This window comes from Ahaetulla prasina, chromosome 10, assembly GCF_028640845.1.
Source record: "Ahaetulla prasina isolate Xishuangbanna chromosome 10, ASM2864084v1, whole genome shotgun sequence".
Classification (NCBI taxonomy): Eukaryota; Metazoa; Chordata; class Lepidosauria; order Squamata; family Colubridae; genus Ahaetulla; species Ahaetulla prasina.
The window spans coordinates 28,152,588-28,174,889 of NC_080548.1; the positions used below are offsets into that span (position 1 = coordinate 28,152,588).

At 46.4% G+C, this 22,302-nt stretch overlaps 1 protein-coding gene across 1 annotated transcript; it reads left to right on the forward strand.

Annotated features, from left to right (window-relative positions):
- The first annotated feature begins 17,731 nt into the window (after positions 1-17,731).
- On the forward strand, positions 17,732-21,090 carry LOC131204565 (uncharacterized). Its single transcript, XM_058195956.1, has 2 exons — positions 17,732-18,884; positions 20,373-21,090. Exons 1-2 carry the CDS (start codon positions 17,732-17,734, stop codon positions 20,540-20,542), a joined length of 1,323 nt encoding a protein of 440 aa, XP_058051939.1. The 3' UTR covers positions 20,543-21,090.
- The last annotated feature ends 1,212 nt before the right edge of the window (positions 21,091-22,302 follow it).

The window sequence follows — 22,302 nt, forward strand, 5'->3', positions numbered from 1 at the left end:
GCAGGAACTCGGTATGTCTAGTTTAATAAAAAGAAGGATTAGGGGAGACATGATAGCAGTGTTCCAATATCTCAGGGGCTGCCACAAAGAAGAGGGAGTCAAGCTATTCTCCAAAGCCCCTGAAGGTAGGACAAGAAGCCATGGGTGGAAACTAATCAAGGAGAGAAGCAACTTAGAACTAAGGAGAAATTTCCTGGCAATTAGAACAATTAATAAGTGGAACGACTTGCCTGCAGAAGTTGTGAATGCTCCAACACTGGAAATTTGTAAGAAAATGTTGGCTAACCATCTGTCTGAGATGGTGTAGGGTTTCCTGCCTGGGCAGGAGGTTGGACTAGAAGGCCTCCAAGGTCCCTTCCAACTCTGTTATTGTTATTGATTATTATTATTATTTTGCACTGTGCTTTGCACGCCTAGCTTTCTACATTACATGCGCCTGCCAACCCTTTGTGTAAATGTAACCGACATGAGCATTTTACATAGGGATGCATGCCCCCCCAAAAAATATCATAGGTGCTTTTTTTCCCAAGAGGCAACTGGACTTTCTGGTTTTTTGTTCTGAAGACGTTTCGCTTCTCATCCCAAGAAGCTTCTTCAGCTCTGACAGGATAGTGGGGAATGGAAGGATTTACCTTCCTTTCAGACAGGCTGGTCATTTGCATCCTTTTAGAGGGTCCTTGAAGCACTTGGAGGTTGGTCTGTGTCCTCAGGGTCACCTGAGTAATGCAAATGGCTCCTGTAGTCTGCAATTTGTTTCCTCTGGAAATCCATTCCAAGGGTGTTCATCCCAAATTGCATAGCTAAAGGTGAGCAGAGATTCTCAGTCATCCAGGTCGTGGTTGTCCCAAAGGTGCTTTTTTATTTATTTTATTTATTTATTTGTCAAGCACAACAATATATATTAAGTATAAGCATGAAATAACCATAGAAATTGGATACAACCAAAGGGAACATTAGGATAGGAACGGTAGGCACGCTGGTGCTCTTATGCATAATTTTTATGCATAATTCTAATAATAATAATAATAAGGAGGGGGAGGGGGAGGGGGAGAAGAAGAATTCTTATGCATAATTTTGCAGGAGGCAAATGGACTTTTTTCTTTTGAAGACGTTTCGCTTCTCATCCAAGAAGCTCTGACAGGATAGTAAGGAGCGGAAGGATTCCTTGCAGGCAGCTGGTCATTTGCATCCTTTTAGAGGGCGTTGCAGGAGACTGACCCAGCTGAGATCGGGAGCCCATTTTTATTTATTTATTTATTTTGTCACAACAATATATGTAACTATCATACAGAAAGGTTATATAGTATATAAAGGTATAAGCATATATATATATATATATAGGAAGAAGAAAAGAAAAACAATAGGACAGGAACGGTAGGCACGTTTGTGCGCTTATGCACGCCCCTTATGGTCCTCTTAGGAATGGGGTGAGGTCAATAGTAGAAAGTTTTTGGTTAAAGCTATTAGGATTATGGGAAGAGACCACAGAGTCAGGTAAAGTATTCCAAGCACTGATGATTCTGTTACAGAAGTCATATTTTCTGCAATCTAGATTAAAGCGGTTGACATTAAGTTTAAATCTATTGGTTGCTCTTGTATTATTGCAATTAAAGCTGAAGTAGTCTTTGACAGGAAGGACATTACAATAGATGATTCTATGAGTTAAACTTAGGTCTTGTCTAAGGCGACGGAGTTCCAAGTTTTCCAAGCCCAGGATTTCAAGTCTAGTGGGAGAAGGTATTTTGTTGTTTACAGAGGAATGGAGAACTCTTCTTGTAAAATATTTCTGGACACATTCAATTGTATTGATGTCAGAGATATGGTGAGGGTTCCAAACAGGTGAGCTGTATTCTAGAATTGGTCTAGCAAATGTTTTATATGCTCTGGTTAGTAGTGTAGTGTTTTTGGAAAAGAAGCTACGCAAGATTAGGTTTACAACTCTTAGAGCCTTTTTTGCTATGTATTTGCAGTGGGCTTTGGCACTTAGATCATTTGACATGAAAACTCCAAGGTCTTTAACGGGATTTTCCCTGGCAGAGTGCTCAGGGAATTTTCCCTGGATTTTCCTGGATTTTTTCCAGGAATTTTCCCTGGATTTTTTCAGGGATTTTCCCTGGCAGAGCGCTCAGGCCCCCACAGGCCCCCCTGACACAAGTGACATCAACCTGGCCACGCCCACCCTGGACACACCCACACCCACCCCTGAGGTCAAACACAACCCGGATGCAGCCCTCAATGAAATCAAGTTTGATACCCCCGGGCTAAATGAATAATTGTAAGCCAAGGGCTGCTTCCATGCAGTGCTGATACATTAGAACAGAAACCATGACTAACATCCTGTCTTTTTCTGATTCTTTGCCATATCACCCCTTCAATCCCCCCCCCTTTCAATTTTTCTTTCTTTAGATCTCCAGCTTCGGAAAAAATTGCTCAAGGACGTCAGCAAGTCCTAGAAATTTAAATGTTGTTTACATCTGGACTGCAAACTATATTTTCCCTTTGTTGATGGACTGTCCGTTGGTCCTTCAAATCCAACAATCCTTTTATTTTGTCCTCAACTTACAACGCTTCATTTAGTGACTGTTCAGAGTTACAATGGCACTGAAAAAGTGACTTATGGTGGTTTTTCACACTTAGGACCATCGCAGCAACCCCATGGTCACAAATCAAAATTTGGATGCTTGGCAATCAGTTCACATTTATTATGCCAGTTACAGTGTCCCTGGGTCATCATGTGATCCTTTTGCAATCTTCTGATAAGCAAAGTCATTGGGAAAGCCAGATTCACTTAACAACTCAGCTGCAGTGATTCACTTAACAACGGTGGCAGGACAAGTCAAAAAATTTGGCAAAATTCACTTAACAGACGTCTTCCTTAACAACAGACATTTTGGCCTCCATTGTAGTTGTAAGTTAAGGGGCGTGCATAAGAGCACAAACATGCCTACCATTCCTGTCCTATTGTTCTTTTCATATTGAAGGGAACATATATACCAGGGGTGTCCAAACTTTTTTTGGTGAGTGCCAAATACAGAAAAATAAGCAAAGGCCCGGGCCACACCATTGAACGGGGGGGGGGGGGTCTAATTTTTTTTCGTACCAGTTCTGTGGGCGTGGCTTATTTTGGGGTGTGGCTTGGTGGTCATGTGACTGGTGGGCGTGGCTAACTGCTCATGTGACTGGGTGGGCGTGGCTAACTGCTCATGTGACTGGGTGGGCGTGGCTAACTGCTCATGTGACTGGGTGGGCATGGCTAACTGCTCATGTGACTGGGTGGGCGTGGCTAACTGCTCATGTGACTGAGTGGATGTGGCTATGGGCATAGATTCTTGGCTTTTGTTTTGTATTTGGTATGAACTTGAAACTCCCTTCATTATTCCCTTCCCAAGGGGTGGAGGCGCGAGGAGCCTCGCCAGGCAGCCCGAGGAAGGCGAGGGTAGAACTGCTGGGGTCGGGCACGGCCAGCAGCTTCTTTCCCGCTCGCCGCCGCCTCCTCCGCCCCCTCCCTTCGTTATTCCCTGCCCAAGGGGTGGAGGCGCGAGGAGCCTCGCCAGGCGGCCCGAGGAAGGCGAGGGTAGAACTGCTGGGGTCGGGCACGGCCAGCAGCCTCTCCCGCCGCCGCCTCCTCCGCCCCCTCCCTTCGTTATTCCCTGCCCAAGGGGTGGAGGCGCGAGGAGCCTCGCCAGGCGGCCCGAGGAAGGCGAGGGTAGAACTGCTGGGGTCGGGCACGGCCAGCAGCCTCTCCCGCTCGCCGCCGCCTCCTCCGCCCCCTCCCTTCGTTATTCCCTGCCCAAGGGGTGGAGGCGCGAGGAGCCTCGCCAGGCGGCCCGAGGAAGGCGAGGGTAGAACTGCTGGGGTCGGGCACGGCCAGCAGCCTCTCCCGCTCGCCGCCGCCTCCTCCGCCCCCTCCCTTCGTTATTCCCTGCCCAAGGGGTGGAGGCGCGAGGAGCCTCGCCAGGCGGCCCAAGGAAGGCGAGGGTAGAACTGCTGGGGTCGGGCACGGCCAGCAGCCTCCCGCCGCCGCCGCCTCCTCCGCCCCTCCCTTCGTTATTCCCTGCCCAGGGGGTGGAGGCCGGAGGAGCCCCGCCAGGCGGCCCGAGGAAGGCGAGGGTAGAACTGCTGGGGTCGGGCACGGCCAGCAGCCTCTCCCGCTCGCCGCCGCCTCCTCCGCCCCCTCCCTTCGTTATTCCCTGCCCAAGGGGTGGAGGCGCGAGGAGCCTCGCCAGGCGGCCTGAGGAAGGCGAGGGTAGAACTGCTGGGGTCGGGCACGGCCAGCAGCCTCTTTCCCGCTCGCCGCCTCCTCACCTGTTTCTCGATGGCTGTCACTGCCGCCACGCGTGTCCGACATGGGGAGGCATGAGGAGCCTCACCAGGCGGCCCGAGGAAGGCGAGGGTAGAATTGCTGGGGTCGGGCACGGCCAGCAGCCTCTTTCCCGCTCGCCGCCTCCTCCGCCCCTTCCCTTCATTATTCCCCGCCCATGGGGAGGAGCCGCGAGCCTCGCAGCGAACCATCGGGCAAGCACCGGGAGGCGGCCGAAAAGGGCCATATTCAGTTATACTTTCAGAATTTGCTGCGGGCCAATAAAAACTGACCCGCGGGCCGCAGTTGGCCCGCGGGCCGTAGTTTGGACACCCCTGATATATACTAAAATACTAGAATTAGGAATGTAAGGGAAGAGATATACCTGCATGATGTAAATATATGTTTCCTGTGGCACTGACATAGAACAAACATGCCACACTGATATATATATTGTGCCTTTGAAGCTGTAAGACAAACATGCTGGCGTCCTAAAGTCACAGAGTAAAATCCTGAATTGTTATTAAGACCTCATCTCTGGCAATTGTCAGGATAGTCCATCATTTGATCTCTCCCCACCCCACTCTGGCTGAGAACGTGTATGTCATGCTCCAGGAAATCAAGTGGTAATTAAGAAGACAAATGGAAAAGATAACACCACAGAAAGAAGTCAGATTACATTCATTGACCCTTACTATTGTGTGACCCGATGTAAATCCAGAAGTTAGTTTACATTCACTGACTTATACTATGGGAACATGCAAACCAGATTCCAGAATACGCAGATGCCAGAGTTGAGGATTTATGACTTTTTGTGTATAAGAGAACATGGCTTTCTGTCATGAGTCTGTAGTTCTTCCTTGCATGTATCTTGAGTATGTTCGGAACAGCTAACCATTTAAGCTTGATCAAGATTAAATGCTATTTTACTCAAGCCTCTGTTTAAGTCTCTTGATTGGCAGGTATGAGCTTAGACATATTAATAAATGGACTTTACAATATATATATATATGCTTATACTTCCTTGTTTCTCCCCATATATATGTTTATATATTGTATAAACTTTTTGTGTGATGCTTGTGTATATTGTTATGACACAAATAAATAAATAAAATAAATAAACTATCTGTATAAGACACAAGTCGTAGGTTATATTATTTGAGTACAGTGGCATTTATACCCCGTTTCCCCCAAAATAAGACATCCCCGATAATAAGCCCAGTTGGGCTTTTGAGCGCATGGCGATAAGGCCAAGCCCTTATTTCAGGGTTCAAAAAATATATAAGACAAGGTCTTATATTCGGGGAAACGCGGTAGAATATTGATTAAGACGATTATTGCTCTCCTATTTAAACTTTTGAAGATAAAAAGCAGCTGATACAATATTCATTAGGATTTCCAAAATGTTGATGGTGACAAAGAGAGATCAACAAACTCCACTGAAAGGATAAATATCTATGTTCCCTGCATCTTAACATAATCTGTACAGCGGCATTTTTCCATTCTCCATTCGTTATAACTTGGGTTAGTTAATTGCATGTATCTAAACAACCCACCGAGTTTAGAATTCAGTGCGTGTGTGTGTGTGTGTGTGTGTGTGTGTGTGTGTGAGTGAGTGAGTGAGAGAGAGAGAGAGAGAGAGAGAGAGAGAGAGAGAATTATACTCCTTCAAAAAAAAACTTCTTTTAATTGTTTTATATAAAAGAGGTGACCCCCCCCTTTTAGACTCTCTTTGGAGCTCCCTTCCTCCCCCCCCCAATGATGTTGCAATGGTTCGGCCCAACTGTTGCTCTTCCCTCCTTCCCAAATGTGTGAGCGGCCCTCGCCCCCCCTCCCATCCCGCTCCGCCGCCTCCCCCCCCCCCCGGCGCGAGCCCCACTCCATTGGCTTTTTGTATTTTCCCCTGCCTGAAAAAGCGACAGTTTATAAAATCCCGATCAAAAGCAGGCAAATCAGGAGGATCCTGATTGGTCGCTGGGGCTGAGGGAAAATAACAGGCCGCCGTTGATTGGCTCGCCTGGCCAAGGGAGGATGTTAGGACTGCTGCGACTGGCTGCTTGGCGGGGATCCTGTTGCAGGGACCGTTTTATGGGGCGGCAGTGGGTGTAGGCAGGTTTCAGAGATTGCAGATTTAATTCTTGCGTCAAGTCTGTCTCTATCTCGGCCAAATAACCCTTTATTATGCAATGTTTGAGTGGCACGTTACGGCCTAGTCCCCGGGAGTGACCTTAATCCGAGAGATCGAAGATCCCCCCCCCCGCCTTGTTGCCTCACAACTATCCTGGTCGAGGTCGACCCGTCTAAATCTCCTGATTGAAAAGCTTAAAAGAATCCCTTTTTAAAAAAGGCCTGGTTGCCTTAAAACCCCTGCAAATCTCTCTTTTTTTTTTTTGCTAGCCAAAATTTGGGGGGCACCTCGGGGTGCAGCTGCATCCCTGCTTGTTGTGGGATCCTGATTTCCCACATGGGGGGTCCCCCATTGTGGGAAATTGTGGGAAGCCTCTGGATATTTGGCTTTGGTCTCCCAGCCTTTGCAAACCGTGGTTCATTATGCTTCAGGATAGGGGATAAGCCAGCCAATTGGGGCTTGAGCGAGCAATCCAGGATTAAACAAACTGTGGTTTAGGTCAAGCTATGATTGCAGCCGGAAGGACCTGAGGTCCTTTCAGAAGATGCCACAATCGAGGGGGTCCTCTCTTAAGATTACCAGCTGGGGGTCCAGACTGCACCCTTTGTCAAACCTTTTGTGGACCCGGGAGTTCGTTTATTTCATTTAATTTCATTTATTACAGCTGTCCAACTTTGATGGACCGATTCCAGCACGATCATTTCACTCATATATCAAAATGACGCTTGGGGGTGTCCCGTGAATCTTGCAAATAGGAAATATCCCCAAACAATTTTATGGTGGCAATTAACAGGCCAGGCTTTTCCCATAAAGGCCCTCATTTTCACAGAAGAGATTCTAGTGTTATTCCTGGCCTCTAATTGTTATCTTTGTGTGGCCTCAAAGCCAACATTTCGCTTATTTAGAAATGAATTTTCTGGAAGCAGATACGGCTCACTTTAAAAAAAAATGCTTCCATTTATTTTCCTGTACGTGCTAATCCCTCTCTGACGGTGCTGTTCTAAAGTCGGAAAGCGAGCTCAAAATAAAGAGAGGGAAATGCATGTTCCAAATAAGGGGAAAAAAATAGGAGATGCATGGCAGGATTGAATCTCCGGAATGTTTCTGATGTGTATAAAATATTGGATGAATGGGGAAAAAATTCAAATTTCCTAAACAGTAGTCAATTAACTCTGGGGTTGGATCTAACTCTGACTGAGGAAGGGCCTTGACATTTTCTTCAAAAGATATTTCCTCCCTCTCTTTCAGGTTCACACATTATGGGGGACAATGAGGATCTCGATGCTGCAGGTGCCCCAAATGTTCAGAGCAACCTTTCAGACTCCTCCGTGGAGAGCAGTGTCACGCAAGATGACTACCCACTTCCCACCACGGCACGCTCTCCAACCTGCGCCCGGTGCCGTAATCATGGCATCAGGGTGCCATTGAAAGGCCACAAGAACTGTTGCCAATTTATGGACTGCCAATGTGACAAATGCATCCTTATCCTGTAAGCTGGGAGGGGGGAACATGGTGAAAATGGTGGGTTTTGCTGTTCTTGGGAGGTGCGCTGCAGCTGACGGCGTCATCGGATGGGCCTCGGTGGGAAGCGTAAATAAGAAGTGAATTGCTCTTTGTAGGGATTTGGTAGCTTGGAGACATGTTCAGGCGGATAGTGCCTGCTTTCGTTTCTGAGTAACAGTAGCTTCTGGCTGAATTAAAAGCTTCTCGGCCATTAACTTGCTCTGAAAATGAAAAACAGCCTTGGATGTGTACAGTTTTAATGGGAGGAACATGACTGTATGCTAGCATCTTCAAGGCGTTTTTTAAAGCAGGGATAGACACAATATGGTCCTCTAGATTGTGCTAAATTACAAGTGCCATTCGCTTTTGCCAAGGGAAGATGGAAAGAGCGCTTAGATTTATATCCCGCTTCACAGTGTTTTACAGCACTCTCCGAGCGGTTTACAGAGTCAGCCTCTTGTCCCCCCAACAATCTGGGTCCTCGTTTTACCCACCTGGGAAGGATGGAAAGCTGGGTCAACCTTGAGCCGGTCAGGATCGAACTCCTGGCAATAGGCTGAGTTCGCCTGCAATGCTGCATGCTAACCACTGTGCTATTGAATAACATGAGGGGACATTGCAGGTAGTCCTCGACTTACGACCACAATTGAGCCCAGCATTTCAGTTGCTAAGTGAGTTTGCCCCCCTTTTACGACTTTTCTTGCCACGGTTGTTAAGTGAATCACGGCATACTTGTTAAGGAAATTGGGCTTCTCCATTGACTACTTGTCAGAAGGTTGCAAAAGACGATCACGTGACTCCAGGAGGCTGCAACCACCATAAATACGAGCCGGTTGCCAGGGGTCCAAATTTTGATCGCGTGACCAGGGGATGCTGCAACGGTTGGGTCAGTCATAAATCCCTTTTTTCAGGACCATTGTAACTTCAAATGGGCTCTAAATGAATGGCTGTAAGTCGAGAACTACCTGTATTTACATATTCCCTATAGAGCCCAAAGCAGATCCAGGAAGCTATTCCTGAGTTACAAGCAGGGGTGAAATGTAAAATTTGTTACTACCGGTTCTGTGGGCGTGGCTTGGTGGGCGGGTAATGTGACTGGGTAGGCGTGGCCAACTTTTTTTATTATTTTTTTTACTTTTAAAAGCATTTTTTCTACAACCTCTTCGGCCGAAAATAAATTTTTAAAATGCTTTTAAAAGGTTCTGGTGATCAGGCAACTCAACTGGGATCGCCAGAGGAGCCTTTTAAATGCTTCAAAAGGGTTCTGACCCCAGCTGAACTGCACGATCGTCAGAGGCTTTTTTTTTTTTTTTAACTTTTAAAAGCATTTTTTGGTGAAAGAAAAAATGCTTTTAAAAGTAAAAAAAAAAACCCTCTGATGATTGTGCGGATCAGCTGGGGTGGGGAGGGCAGGGATTTTTGCTACCAGTTCTCCAAACCACCCGCCACCATCGCTACCGGATCGGGCAATCCCATCCGAACCGGGAGCATTTCACCCCTGGTTACAAGTCTCTATATCCCCATTGGGTTAATTGACAGGAGAACATCAGTGGGAAGTGAAATTGAAGAAGTACAGAAATATGCTTAGTACCTGATTTACATCCTGTCCTGTAAGCAGTGAAGTTAATTAAAAATCAAGGCAATAAAGTCTCTTTGCTTCTCTTGACCAATTGAACTGCTTCATTTAGCTTTGGAGACAACCAGGCAATTGTCTTGCAGTCAGCGGAAAAGATTATTAGCATAATAACACAAACAATGCTTTGTGATGGTTTGTCTTTACTTCTTCTGTTATTTGGTTGTAAAAAATATATATATTGGGTCTTCTCTAGGCAAAGACGCCGGGTCATGGCCGCCCAGGTGGCTCTTCGTAGACAACAGGAACTGGAGCTGAAACGACACTTTCCCAGTGGTTTGCTACAGCTTCAGGACAGTGGGCCACCAAACTTCCTCCCCGTGGCCAAACCCCTGAAAGCGATTAAACCATGCAGGGCAGGGACAGGTAAAAACGTTTCTAGCATCTGATGGAATCCACCACCACCCCAAAAAAATAGGCTACAGTGCAGTGGTGAAATCCATTTTTTTTTACTACCGGTTCTGTGGGTGTGGCTTGGGCAAGGTGTGGCTTGGGCAAGGTGTGGCTTGATGGGCTGCAAAACACTGCAAAATCTCCATTCTCACCCCACTCCAGGGGGAGGGATACTGCAAAATCCCCATTCCCACCCCACTCTGGGACCAGCCAGAGGTGGTATTTGCTGGCTCTCTGAACTACTCAAAATTCCCGCCACCGGTTCTCCAGAACCTGCTGGATTTCACCCCTGCTACAGTGGCTTAGCAATGAGTAGATGGTTTAGATCAGGGGTATCAAACTCAAGCAGCCCGTGGGGTGCTTAGATCTAGCCTGAGGGCCGCCCTGGAAACAGAGAAGGACCAGCCCGCGGTGCCTCTGCCAGCAAAAATGGAGCTCAGGAGAGCCACCCGCGACCCACCCAAGCTCCGTTTTCACTGGCAGAGGGTTGCAGGAAGCCGTCACAGCCGAAAACTGAGTTTGGAGATTTTCACTTTTTACTGGCAGAGCACATGGGCCGCCACAGGCGCTCCCGACACGAGTGATGTCAATCTGGCCACACCTACCCTGACCACGCCCCCCCCCAGGTCAAACACAACCCTGATGCAGCCCTCAATGAAATCGAGTTTGATACCCCTGATCTAGATTCTAGAACAAGTGTTTCTCAGTCTCAGCCACTGTTAAGATGTGTGGACTTCAACTGTGTGGACCCTAGGGGAATTCTGGGAGTTGAAGTCCACACATCTTAACAGTGGCTGAGACTGAGAAACACTTGTTCTAGAAGACGTGACATATCACGACTGAGGAAACTGGTGTGGTTCAGGCTGGGAATCTTGACCATTGGCCAAACATTGATTCATATTGGACCCCTTCTCCCCTTTGGTTGGGTAGACAAGAAGGAAAATGAAGAACCTATGAACGAGTCAGAAGATGGACTCCGAGGAGCTTCAGGACTCCTGCGAAGACAAAGGCGGAGAACGGCAAGGAAGGTGAGAAAAGAGCTTCTCATTCTAACAGCAGAGTCCACATAGCGCCTCACCGATCATAGTTCCCTAAAAACAAGATTCTTTTAAAAAGTTTAACAGAATCCATGGCAAAGGAAACAAAAATAAGGAACGCTATTTATCTCATTCTATGACCGGTATAGTACAGGTAGTCCTCGACTTACAACAGTTCATTTAGCGACCGTTCAAAGTTACGACGTCACTGAAAAAAGTGAGTTATGGCCATTTTTCACACTGATGACCGCTGCAGCATCCCCGTTGTGACATGATCAAAATTCAGACACTCGGCAACTGTCTCGTATTTATGACGGTTGAAGTGTCCGGGGTCACATGATCCCCTTTTGTGATCTTCTGACAAGCAAAATCAATGAGGAAGCCAGATTCATTCAACAACTGCGTTACTAACTTAACAACTGCGGTGATTCTCCTAACAATTACGGTACGAAAAGTCATAAAATGAGTCATTATTCACTTGACAAATGACTCGCTTAGTAACAGAAATGTTGGGCTCAATTGCGGTCGTACGTCGAGGACTTTTATGCGGAAAATCTTAACATTTTGTAGGGAAAACATTTACCTCTCAGTATTTTATCAGCAATCACCATGTGGCCATGAATTCTGACAAACTGAAACAGGATTTCCTAATTGGCAATGCTTCCAATCTTCCTGTGTCCCTAAGAGCCTAAGACAAATGTGTCGATACCTCTGTAATGAATAGTCTACATACAACAGTGATTTTCTAAGGATAACTAGCTAACGTATTTTGTGGCTCAAGTAAGCTTTCCTAAAATTCCCCAAAAAACCCTGTAAGAGTTATTTTTAAAAATTACAGTACATTACTTCCTGCAAATAAATTTCTATAAAATGGATGCTGGGCGTGGGGGGGAGGGAGGAGGAATTCATTGATGTCACAAAATAACCTGTAAGATGTTTAGAAGCATAGTATTTACAATATGTTTCTTATACTAATTTATGTTATATGTTGTCCTTCAGGAAAATTCCTGGTTACCTCTGTCTCCTTGTTCAAAAGTGACGGAGCTGCCCTGGGCCCTCGGAGGACATCATGCCCCTCCTTCTTGGTTCCCACCTCCCCTTGCAATGCCCCCGAGCTCTTTCTCCCCTTTCCTGCCTCAGGAGCATTCCTTTAATCTTCCGTGTATGGAAGGTAGGTAACCTCTTATTTTAGTCATGAAGCTAGCATGAATGTCCAACCTTCTGACTTGCCTGGGCTGCCTGGAGTGAAGAAGAATTGTCTTGGGCTGCATATACAATATATAATGGTAAAGGTCAAGGTTCCCCTCGCACATATGTGCTGGTCGTTCCCGACTCTAGGGGGCGGTGCTCATCCCCGTTTCAAAGCCGAAGAGCCAGCGCTGTCCAAAGACGTCTCCGTGGTCATGTGGCCGGCATGACTCAACGCCAAAGGCGCACAGAACGCTGTTCCCTTCCCACCAAAGGCGGTCCCTATTTTTCTGCTTGCAGTTTTTACGTATTTTTGAATTGCTAGGTTGGCAGAAGCTGGGACAAGGAACGGGAGCTCACCCCGTTATGTGGCACTAGGGATTCAAACCGCTGAACTGCCAACCTTTCAATTGCTCGGTGTCTTAGCTACTGAGCCACCGCATTCCTTTTATACAATATATAATAATGTCTATAAATCATATAATAAAACTTTACAATCTCTTTATACTGTAAGCCTCTTACTGGCCTTCCTACTCAGGCTTGGCAACAGCCACTTACAACTTTCTTTTTTTCTGCAGGTTGCCATGGAAATGAAGCTTTATACACACCAGAGAGTTATCTGTCTGCTCCAGGGCAGATGTTTCATCCGGTGCCTGGTGTTCCCTGGTGCCTACCTCCACCTACTGACCTATCGAGGTACACTGAGCTTGTGAAGGATGGCAGAATATACCTGTCCCAGGAGAGATGTCTATGGAGATTCTCAGTCATCCAGGTCATGGTTGTCCCAAAGGTGCTTTTTTCAAGAGGCAACTGGACTATCTGTTTTTTCTTTGAAGATGTTTTGCTTCTCATCCAAGAAGCTTCTTGGATGAGAAGCAAAATGTCTTCAAAGAAAAAAACCTTTGGGTTTTTTTCACCTTTGGGACTGTCCCAGGATAATGTTCCAGGATCCAATTTGAATCGGTCACCGGGACCAGAAGTTTATTCTTCCAAGTTTTTAGACTCATTCTGAAACCCATTGTGGCCTATCGGCCACCGGCCCCTCCAGAACCAAATCAGATGATGAGGAGGCATGGCAGTCAGGGTCAGCATCAGTGGTGGGTTGCCCCCGGTTTGGTCCGGTTCTATAGAACCAGTAGTAAAACCGGCGGGAGGCTCTGCTCACCTGCCACAATGTTGTCATGGGTGATATGTGCAGAAGTTCCTGTGCATGCACAGAAGCGTGCGTGTGACGCATGCACACTCCCATTGCAAACCAGTAGTAAAGGTAAGTAGAACCCACCCCTGGTCAGCATCAAGGCAACCTGAGAGCTCGGAGGGGGAAGAGGGAATAGAGCTGGCAGAGAGAGAGACAGAGGCGGATCCTGGACTGTCCGTCAGCCCTCAGATGGAGAGTCAACAGCCCCCAGGTCTGGAGGTGGCTGATGAGGAAGAGGAGGAACAGCTGGGTCCAGTGCCTGACCCGCGGATGCGCAAAAGGCAGAGGAGAGGAGAGCAGTGGAAATCCGTGGGCTGGTCCTTGGGATGGAAGAGCCAACACTGCTAGTGAAGCTCTGGCGATAAAAGGCAGGGGTGTTAGAGATGAATAGGTGTGGCAGACAACTATTCATCTCCCCTGCTGGATAGGCTTGTTAGCCTGAGGTGAAAGAGAAACTTTTTGCTGGTGCTGCTGGTGCCCCTAATGAATCTTTGGGTTCACTTCAGAGGGTTTGTCATGTTTGGGGAGCTGAGTCAAAACACCCATCCTCAGGAAACGTCTCTTTCTCCAAAAACTGACACATTTTGTCGAGAGAGAAGTTTCTTGAGGATGGGCTCCAGCAGAAGTCCAAAAGCTCAGAAGAATAAACCTGTGGTCCGGATGACCGACTCCAATTGAATCCTGCTACAGTGGGCATATTTATCATTTCTGCACAGAGAAAGATCGTTCAGAGACTTCCCGGTTAGAAGCACCTAGCTGATCCTGGGTGATTTCAGAAATGCCGAGCAGAGTCCAATCTGGTTATTACTTGGATGGGAGGAAATCCATCAGGAAATCTCAAGGCTGTGAACAAGATTGGAAAGCTGAAAAGTACCCTCGCAAAAATCAAGCTGGATTGACCGCCTAAATAAATGGGATAAAAGACTGAACCTTGACCTTGCAGGTTTCTAGAAAGGCATTTAAGGGCTGGCTCTTTTCCTAGCACTTGGGTCAGGATGAGTAGAGCTCCCAGTTGGAGCTATTTAATCCTGATTGCGATTTAATAGTGGCGTTTTATTTATTAGTCGATTGTTTACTCCTGATTGCCATTTAATTGTTTTAGTTTGCTTTAATGGTGTGTGTTATTTTTCTTCTGTGTTTTAGTTTAATGATTTTTTTGTATGCCACCCAGAGTCGCATTTGAGTTGGGCAGCCATGAAAACGCTCCAAATAAATTAACAATAAAACTCAACAGGAGTCAAGATGATCTTGAGGGAGAAATGAAGTGAACCGAAATGGGTTTATAGGAATATATTTACAAGAAGCAATTTAAGCTGTGCCAGTTGGATGAACTATGGGAAGTTTTAAATACTCAATTCCTGCGGTTTTGAGAAGGAAGGTTTTTAATGAAAAGAATGAAAACCTAACAGGTTTATAAAAAGAAATTCTGACAGAATTATTTAAAAAGATACTCAACCAGTGGTGGGTTGCTCCCGGTTTGGCCCGGATTGGGCGAACTGGTAGCGGCAGAAGGCTCCGCCCACCTGCCCGGATGGTTCTGCGCATGCACAGAAGCATTGCACGCGTGAGCGCCCACAAGCAAACCGGTAGCAATGAGTTTTGAAACCCGCCCCTGTACTCAATCCTGATTCTTCATTCCATCTGAACCGGATGAGATAATATAGGGGCTACACTAGAGCCTAGATGCAAATAAACACAAAAAACCAAGCTAGGTTTTATTATAGAAATGTCTGAAATAATGCAGAGAAAATTAACACTTTTTTAAAATACCAAGTTATATTGGCAAAGAAAATGCTCAAACTAGTTAATTAGTTGGAAGTAGTTAGTTCTAGTTGGATGGAACTCTTCCACCAGAAGAATATAGTGGGAGCATACAGTCAAAAACGTGAACCAAATATAACAGACAGAATGGGTCAATTGGATAAACAGAAAACAAAACTGTTGGAATAAATGATTTTGCAAGCAGTCTTTAAGATCTGTCTAAGGCTAAGCCCCATATCCTGGGAGGAAAAAAAAATACTTCCGTGAACAGACTAGCCAACTTAAATTTGGTATTTTGTATTTTCTGATTCGGCATCTTTTATTTTCTGATCCGAGTACAGGGGCAGATGTCTATACTGACAAACATTTACTCCAAACAGCAAGTTGTGGGTGTATATGTAAGGAGAACTTGGAAGAATGACAGCTGTAGTAGTCTCTTCCCCCTCAACAGTTTGTGTTTTAGCAAGGACAGAAGGCAAGTGGGAGACAAGCTGCCACTAAAGAATGTTACAAACAGACCTCTCTCTCCCTCTCTCTCTCTCTCTTTCTCTTTTTCCAGCCGCATGGCCCTGAATCCGATCAGTGGCAACATGGATTTGAGCCGACGTTCCAAGGCCCCACCTCTGGGAGGTCAGGTATTTTGTTTTACCTGTGTTTAGCCCATGAACTGGAGTCATTCGATTTCCTCTCCTCAGAAGGAACCAAGTTGAGGGAAGTTGCGATGAAACGGTGAAAGAGACACACAGAATTATTTCATCTGTGGGTCTGATATGGGGACAGACTCGTAAAGAGACTCATTTGATTGGGTCTCTCTTGATATCTCCATTTCCAGTTAGTGGCTGTTAGGAGTGGGATAGAAGTAAGTCCTCAACTTACAACTGCTGGGGGGAAAAGGGACTTATAACTGGTCCCTCACAGTTATGACCATCTCAGCGTCCCATGGTCACATGACCGTAATTCAGGCACATGGCAACCGCCATATATTTATGACAGTTGCAGCATCCCTTGCATGATTGTCATTGGCGACATTCCCACAAGCAACATCAATGACGTCTGCAGCAAAAAAGATGTATTGGCTGCGACTCACCTAACAACTGCATTGCTTAACCTGGGAAGCTCAGGTCCCAAATGTGGTCGCACGTCTACCTGTATTGTCATAAAGAAGCGCAACGCTTCCCACTTCAGTGCTACTTTTGAATAGATAACCATACTCCTTCCAAACAACCCACTGGCTGAATTCAACCAGCATGCAAGGCTAAGCTAAAATACCCAGGCCCTTTGTGGCATAGGCATTTGCAGGAGGGGCAAATGGCAAAATGCACATCGCAATACGTGACGCACCTTGAAATCATTGTGGCTAGCCACAGGCATCTCTGGTTTGTGGTGGTTGTGCCATTTTAAGGGAATCTAGCCCCTTTTAACAGATCTTTGTCGTGTCCCACTCCTCCGCTGACGACCGGGTCAGGGAAATCCGAATCAGGCATGCCTCTGCAGCTCTGCCAAAGTCCTAGCAAAGTTCTCAAGGCAGGCAGGAGACCAGAAAGTGACTTCAGCAAGATATGTTAGACTTTGCCTGACTCAGAGAATGCCAGAAAGCAGGTCCTTTATATAGGCCATGGGTGTGGCTCCATGACTCAGCACTTATCCAGGCCTGCCCCTCCCTTCCTTCTGTCGCCGCCGCCTATCAATTCTTCTGAAGCGAGGGTCACTCCAGTCTGCAGCTGTTGGTAATTGACCTCCCTCAGGCTCACATGCTGTGGGGGAGAGGGAGGGGTCTAGTTGCTCCGTTTGCCTGGGCATGGAGCCAGAGCTGGGGGATGGAGGTACTTCTTCCTCCTCAGCCTGTCTGGGCATGGAGTCAGGGCTGGGGCCGGGAGGCATACTAGGACATTCCTCAGCGTTCTGAAGCAGATAAGAAGGCCCCGGTTGCGGTGAAAGCGGGCGAGACACAACAATCTTGGGAACTGGGCCAATCCATTAAGCCATTCATATGGCATATTTATTTTGGTGATGGCCTTTTATATAGGCCCAGCAATTAAGTAGTTAATTTGGCTGTAGGGTTAAAGTACACTGCACGAAGCCAGGCGTTCTCTGTGGGGTTGCTTCCTGTTATAGCACCGATCTCTTCCTTGCAAGAATCTTATGTCTGCAGACGATGCAATAACTTAACAGAATGCACGAATTGAGCAAAATGAATAAAAGAGAATGCCTAGCCAGGGGATAATATGACAGCCTAAAAGTTATCCATAAAATGATTAATTAAAGCAAACAGTTTTGCTCTTTGTCACTGGCAGGTGGTCAAATGACTTAATTTCTGGGACAGTGTTTCGCAACCAGCACGTCACCTTTATTCCACTCGAATTGAAAGTTCTATAAAAGAAGAACCCAGGTCACGTGTCACCTCCTAAGCCAGCCTTGGGCTCGATTGAAACTAAAGCTAGAAAAAGCCTAAGCTCTTGTATAATTTTGCCAGAACATCTGGCTCCGTTATTTTAGGATGAGGTCGTAGGAGAGGATAGGTTTCTCCCGCCCTCATAGTGTTTCCTCACTTGCTGGAAAAAAAAACAGATGGGACAGCCACTTGTCTGGAATGATATTGGAGGTGGGGGGTGTCTCCTGCTTGAGCAGTGGGTTGGACTGGAAGACCTCCGAGGCCCCTTCCAACTCTTGTCTTGAATTGAAAAAATATCACTTTGGTCCTGTTGACGTCTCTTTGTTGATCCTGAGGTTAATTGTGTGTCCTGCTCTCTTTCAGCCCAATTCTTCTGCTCACCTTTCAGTCTGGCCCACCCGAGGGTTTTTCTTCTCGCCTCTTTCTGAGCAACAGCTCCAGAAAGAGGCCGCCGAAGCCTTGATGGTGTTAAGGAATGCCCCCCAGTCTAGCCCCATGCTTTCCCCTTCAGGTCTCCTGCCCCCTGCCAACACCATCTCTGCCCTCATGGGGCCCCCCAGTTTCTCCCACCCTATAGAAGCCATTCCCAATCCTGCCCTTCCCAGTGCTTTCCAGCCACATCCCTCATACTTCCTGCCTCCCTACGTTCCGCAGGGTATCAAGGCCTCTAGGGACATAGCTTTGAAGCGAGCCCACGTACCCCCAGAGTCGGTCAATGCTCACCCTGAACAAGTTCCAGGGCCCTTCTTCTTTCCACTGTTCCACGGTAGCCCTCATCCCCAGCAATACAAAAACGTCCGCCTGTTCTCGGTCGCTCCATCTCGAGGGGCTCAGGTAGCGACCTCTCTAATGGTTTCCAGCATCCAACCGGTCAAACCGAACCTCGGTGCGGCTTCCAGTTACAGCCACTACCATTTTGCCCCAAACTTGAGAACTTACCACAGCACCTCGGGCTCCGTGCAAAAGACTGTCTGCTTACCCCAAAGCATGGAGACCGGCTGGATTTCCGAGACCAGCGTTGAAGTCCTTGCTCCCTCTAGCTCCGCTCCTGGCCACCCGCCGCTGATGCCTTTCTGTGTCTCGCCCATGGACGTCTCGGTCACCATGCCCTTCCAAGCAGGATCCCCCGTTGGGATGGATCTGCACATGCTCCCACCCAGTTTGTCTCTGCTGAACCCCGGCCCCTGCCTTCTAGCTCAGCCCTCTTTCCCAGACCCCTTACTTCTCCCAGGGCAGCTGTCTCAGCAGTGCCAACCCCAGCAGTTCCAAGAAGGAAGGTGTTCCGGCAAAAGGCTCAAAGAAGAAGAACACGACAAGAGCCATCAGGTGCCTGGCAGCAAGGATGAAAAAGGTTAGATTTCTGCCAGTGGCTCAGAACTTCATTATTTTATGTTACGTTAATGCCGCCTCTACATACATTAAGCACGTGAAGCAACTCCCATCACCTCACCAGCATGGCAGAGGTTGAGATGATGAGAAGTATAGTAAACTGTTTAGAGAGGGCTATAAAGCACTACAAAGCGGTATATAAGTGTAAGTGCTATTGCTATTGATCTCTCTACTTGCTCCACAGCAGTTGTGGGTTTCGAAATGTTTTACTACCGGTTCTGTGGGTGTGGCTTGGTGGGCAGGGCTCCCTAATTCAGGGGAAGGTTACTGCAAAATCCCCTTTTCCTCCTGATCAGCTGGGACTTGGGAGGCAGAGAATAGATGGAGGCGGGGCCAGTCAGAATTTTTACTACCGGTTCTCCAAACTACTCAAAATTTCCGCTACTGGTTCTCCAGAATTTGTCAGAACCTGCTGAAACCCACCTCTTCTCCACAGGCTTTCTGAACGTAAAACATCCACTGGGTATTATGGACCACACTTCTCATCATCTCAACCTCTGCCATACAGGTGAGGTGATGGGAGTTGCTTTCCGTGCTTAATGCAAAAGTCAGCCTCTTTCACCAACCTCAGAGTGATGGAAGGCTGGGTCAACCTTGAGCCTGTCAGGATCAAACTCCTGACTGTGGGCAGAGTTGACCTGCCGTATTGCATTTTAGGCATTGCCCCACCAGGGCTCTTAAAGATAAATTTATCTACACCCAACCCATCATTGATATGGAACAGCATCTCAAACCTAAGTGCAAATGGTTCCTGCAATTTTTCTGGGAATCCGTTCATACTCCCACACCATTCAAAGGCTGTCCTAGTGTTTTGCCAAAATCTGTCTCCGTATGGCTGTTGTAAGTTCAGTGGAATTGTGATATAGGAGGTGTTGGAAGAAATGTCCATCTGGGTTCAGTTCCAAGTGGGAAGAAAGACACTGGAAATGTGGTGGCTGTTTGGAAAGATGGTTTAATCATGAACAGGACCACATGATTTTGACGTCCTGGGCAAAAAGGGCACATGGAGTGGAGAGAGAGAGAGAGAGGGATATGTATACCCTCTGTTGGGCTTTGAATTTGAGCTTGTATTCTGATTGGTTGTCAGACTCCCATGGGGCCATGCAGGGGTAACTTTGTAGGTTGTGTTTTGAGTCCCAGACTTGGTTGAGCCTTGCTGGGTGATGATATAATGAAAGGGCTCTGGGCAATTCCTACTATGGCTCTGCCTGAAGGAGGTAGATCTTTGTTATGAACTGGCTCAGGCCTTAATGGCCCATTAACAAAGGTGGGGGAGGGGCTGAGTTTCTGCCTCCCTTTTAGGGGAAATATTCTGCCTTTTTCAATATTTCCCATAATATGTCATTTTCCTAGGAGAGGGGAGGAGTGGGTGCTAACTTCCTACAGAGGCAATAGGAGCTCAGTGACATGTAGTGTCAATGATCTAATAGGCTTCCTCTGTTCTGTTTAGATTCAGCCGAAGCAGGGCCCGAGTGCCTGACATCTAAACAAGCACCCAGCCAATCTGCTCAGCAAGTCTCAGAAAACGCCCAGCAGCCAACCCACCTCCACCAAGCCAACGGCTCCCCTTCAGTGTCTTTGAGCATCGGCCAAATGGGCTCCATCTCCCTTCCCAGTTAAGTCTTCTGGTTGGGAGAGAGAGGACAAGGCTGGCATACACCCAGCTGCATCTGCAGAAAGCTTTGAGTGGAAGGGGGAGGCTTCCATTGGTTAAGGCCCCATTCCAAGCCAGGAGTCTTTGAAAAGGAGAGGTGGCTTCTACACCAGGTTGCAGCCTTGGCATGTTTTTCATTCTACCTGCAACTGAATTATTGCAATTGCTGGTCGCTTTTATTGGCATAATGTGCACCAAGTCCAGATCATTTAACACGGTCAATCCATTTTTAACTAGTTCTGTGCCTGATGGAAGGCCGAGTTTGTTTTGACTTGAACCATTGTTATATTTTAGACAACAGGAAGTTTACTTTTAGTCAGCAAGTTTGTTTGCATTCCTTTTTGAAAAGGGTATTTTCCCATCGTTTTCTCAAATCAGAGATATGACTGATAAGCAAAAACAGGTTTAAGACGCGCACTGAGAATTTGATCCATTTACGGGATCTTGCATAGTATCAATTCAGGAGAAGAGACGTGCGTTGAATTCATGAGCCGAAAGTTTGCTGCTAATAAAACGTTGAGAAGTACTACTGGAGTTTCTACTGTCTTTTATCAAAAGGTTGCAGTTTTCAAAGACTTTTAGAATTGGTCATGTTTTACAAATAATTCTTTAATCGGGGCTCTTTAGATTTTAAACCCAATATCCTTACATCGTGCACTCCAAGTATTTTGTTAGGTTTATGTGAAAACTTTTAGCTCCATCTTGAAGGTAGCAAAATTCTGAGAAATTAAGCATATTGCTTTGATAAAAAAATCTACAAATACCTACAAATACCTTTGAGGATAGGAATGATAGCTATAGGAATGTATGATTTAAATAATACATGGCAATTATAAAACCATTTTACATTCAACCATGTATAACCCTCTTCTGTGCATGACTTTATTTAACCTTTCTATGAATTTCTGGTTTTATTTCCATAATCAGATTTGTTATACCATGTCTACTGCAACACCCTGTGCAGCTAACCTGTGATAGATTTCCCCCTTAGCTAGCAAATGCCACCTTCTCATAGGGTTGTGATCCCAATTTAAGTGAGGTGTTATTTCCCCAAAATTGCCTTCAGTGCTGAGTTTAGGAACCATCCCTTTCTCTTGAAGATGTGTAGAAAACCGGCGCCCTCATGTGGCTGATGGAGAGACTGCAACAATTATTATCGTATTGGTTCCTATTTAACTACAACGGATAGCACATCTATCCGTGGAACAAGGCAAAACAGCCTTCATTAAATGAAAGAAATGCAGAGCCTCAAATGCATGTTATAAAATAACATTTTTCTTCTGTGAACACACTGGCACACATTAAAAATGAAATTCTGATAGCCGCTCTCAAAAGAAAATAAATACAGGTAGTCCTCGACTTACAACAGTTCATTTAGCAATCAGTTACAATGTCACTGAAAAAAGTGAGTTATGGCCGGTTTTGACACTTTACAGCCTCCCCATGGTCATTTGATCAAAAAGACAGTTGGCAACTGATTCACATTTATGACGGTTGCAGTGTCCCGGGGCCACGCGATCCCTCTTTTGCAACATTCTGCCAACCAAAGTCTAGGGATAAACCAGATTCACTTAAGAGCTGCAATGCTTCACTTAACAAAGTTGCAAAATGGGGCAAAACTCACTTACAAATGTCTCATTTAGCAACATAAATTTTCACCTCAATCATGATCATAAGCTAAGGACTACCTGTATGTACCCATACACAGACATACACATGTATACAT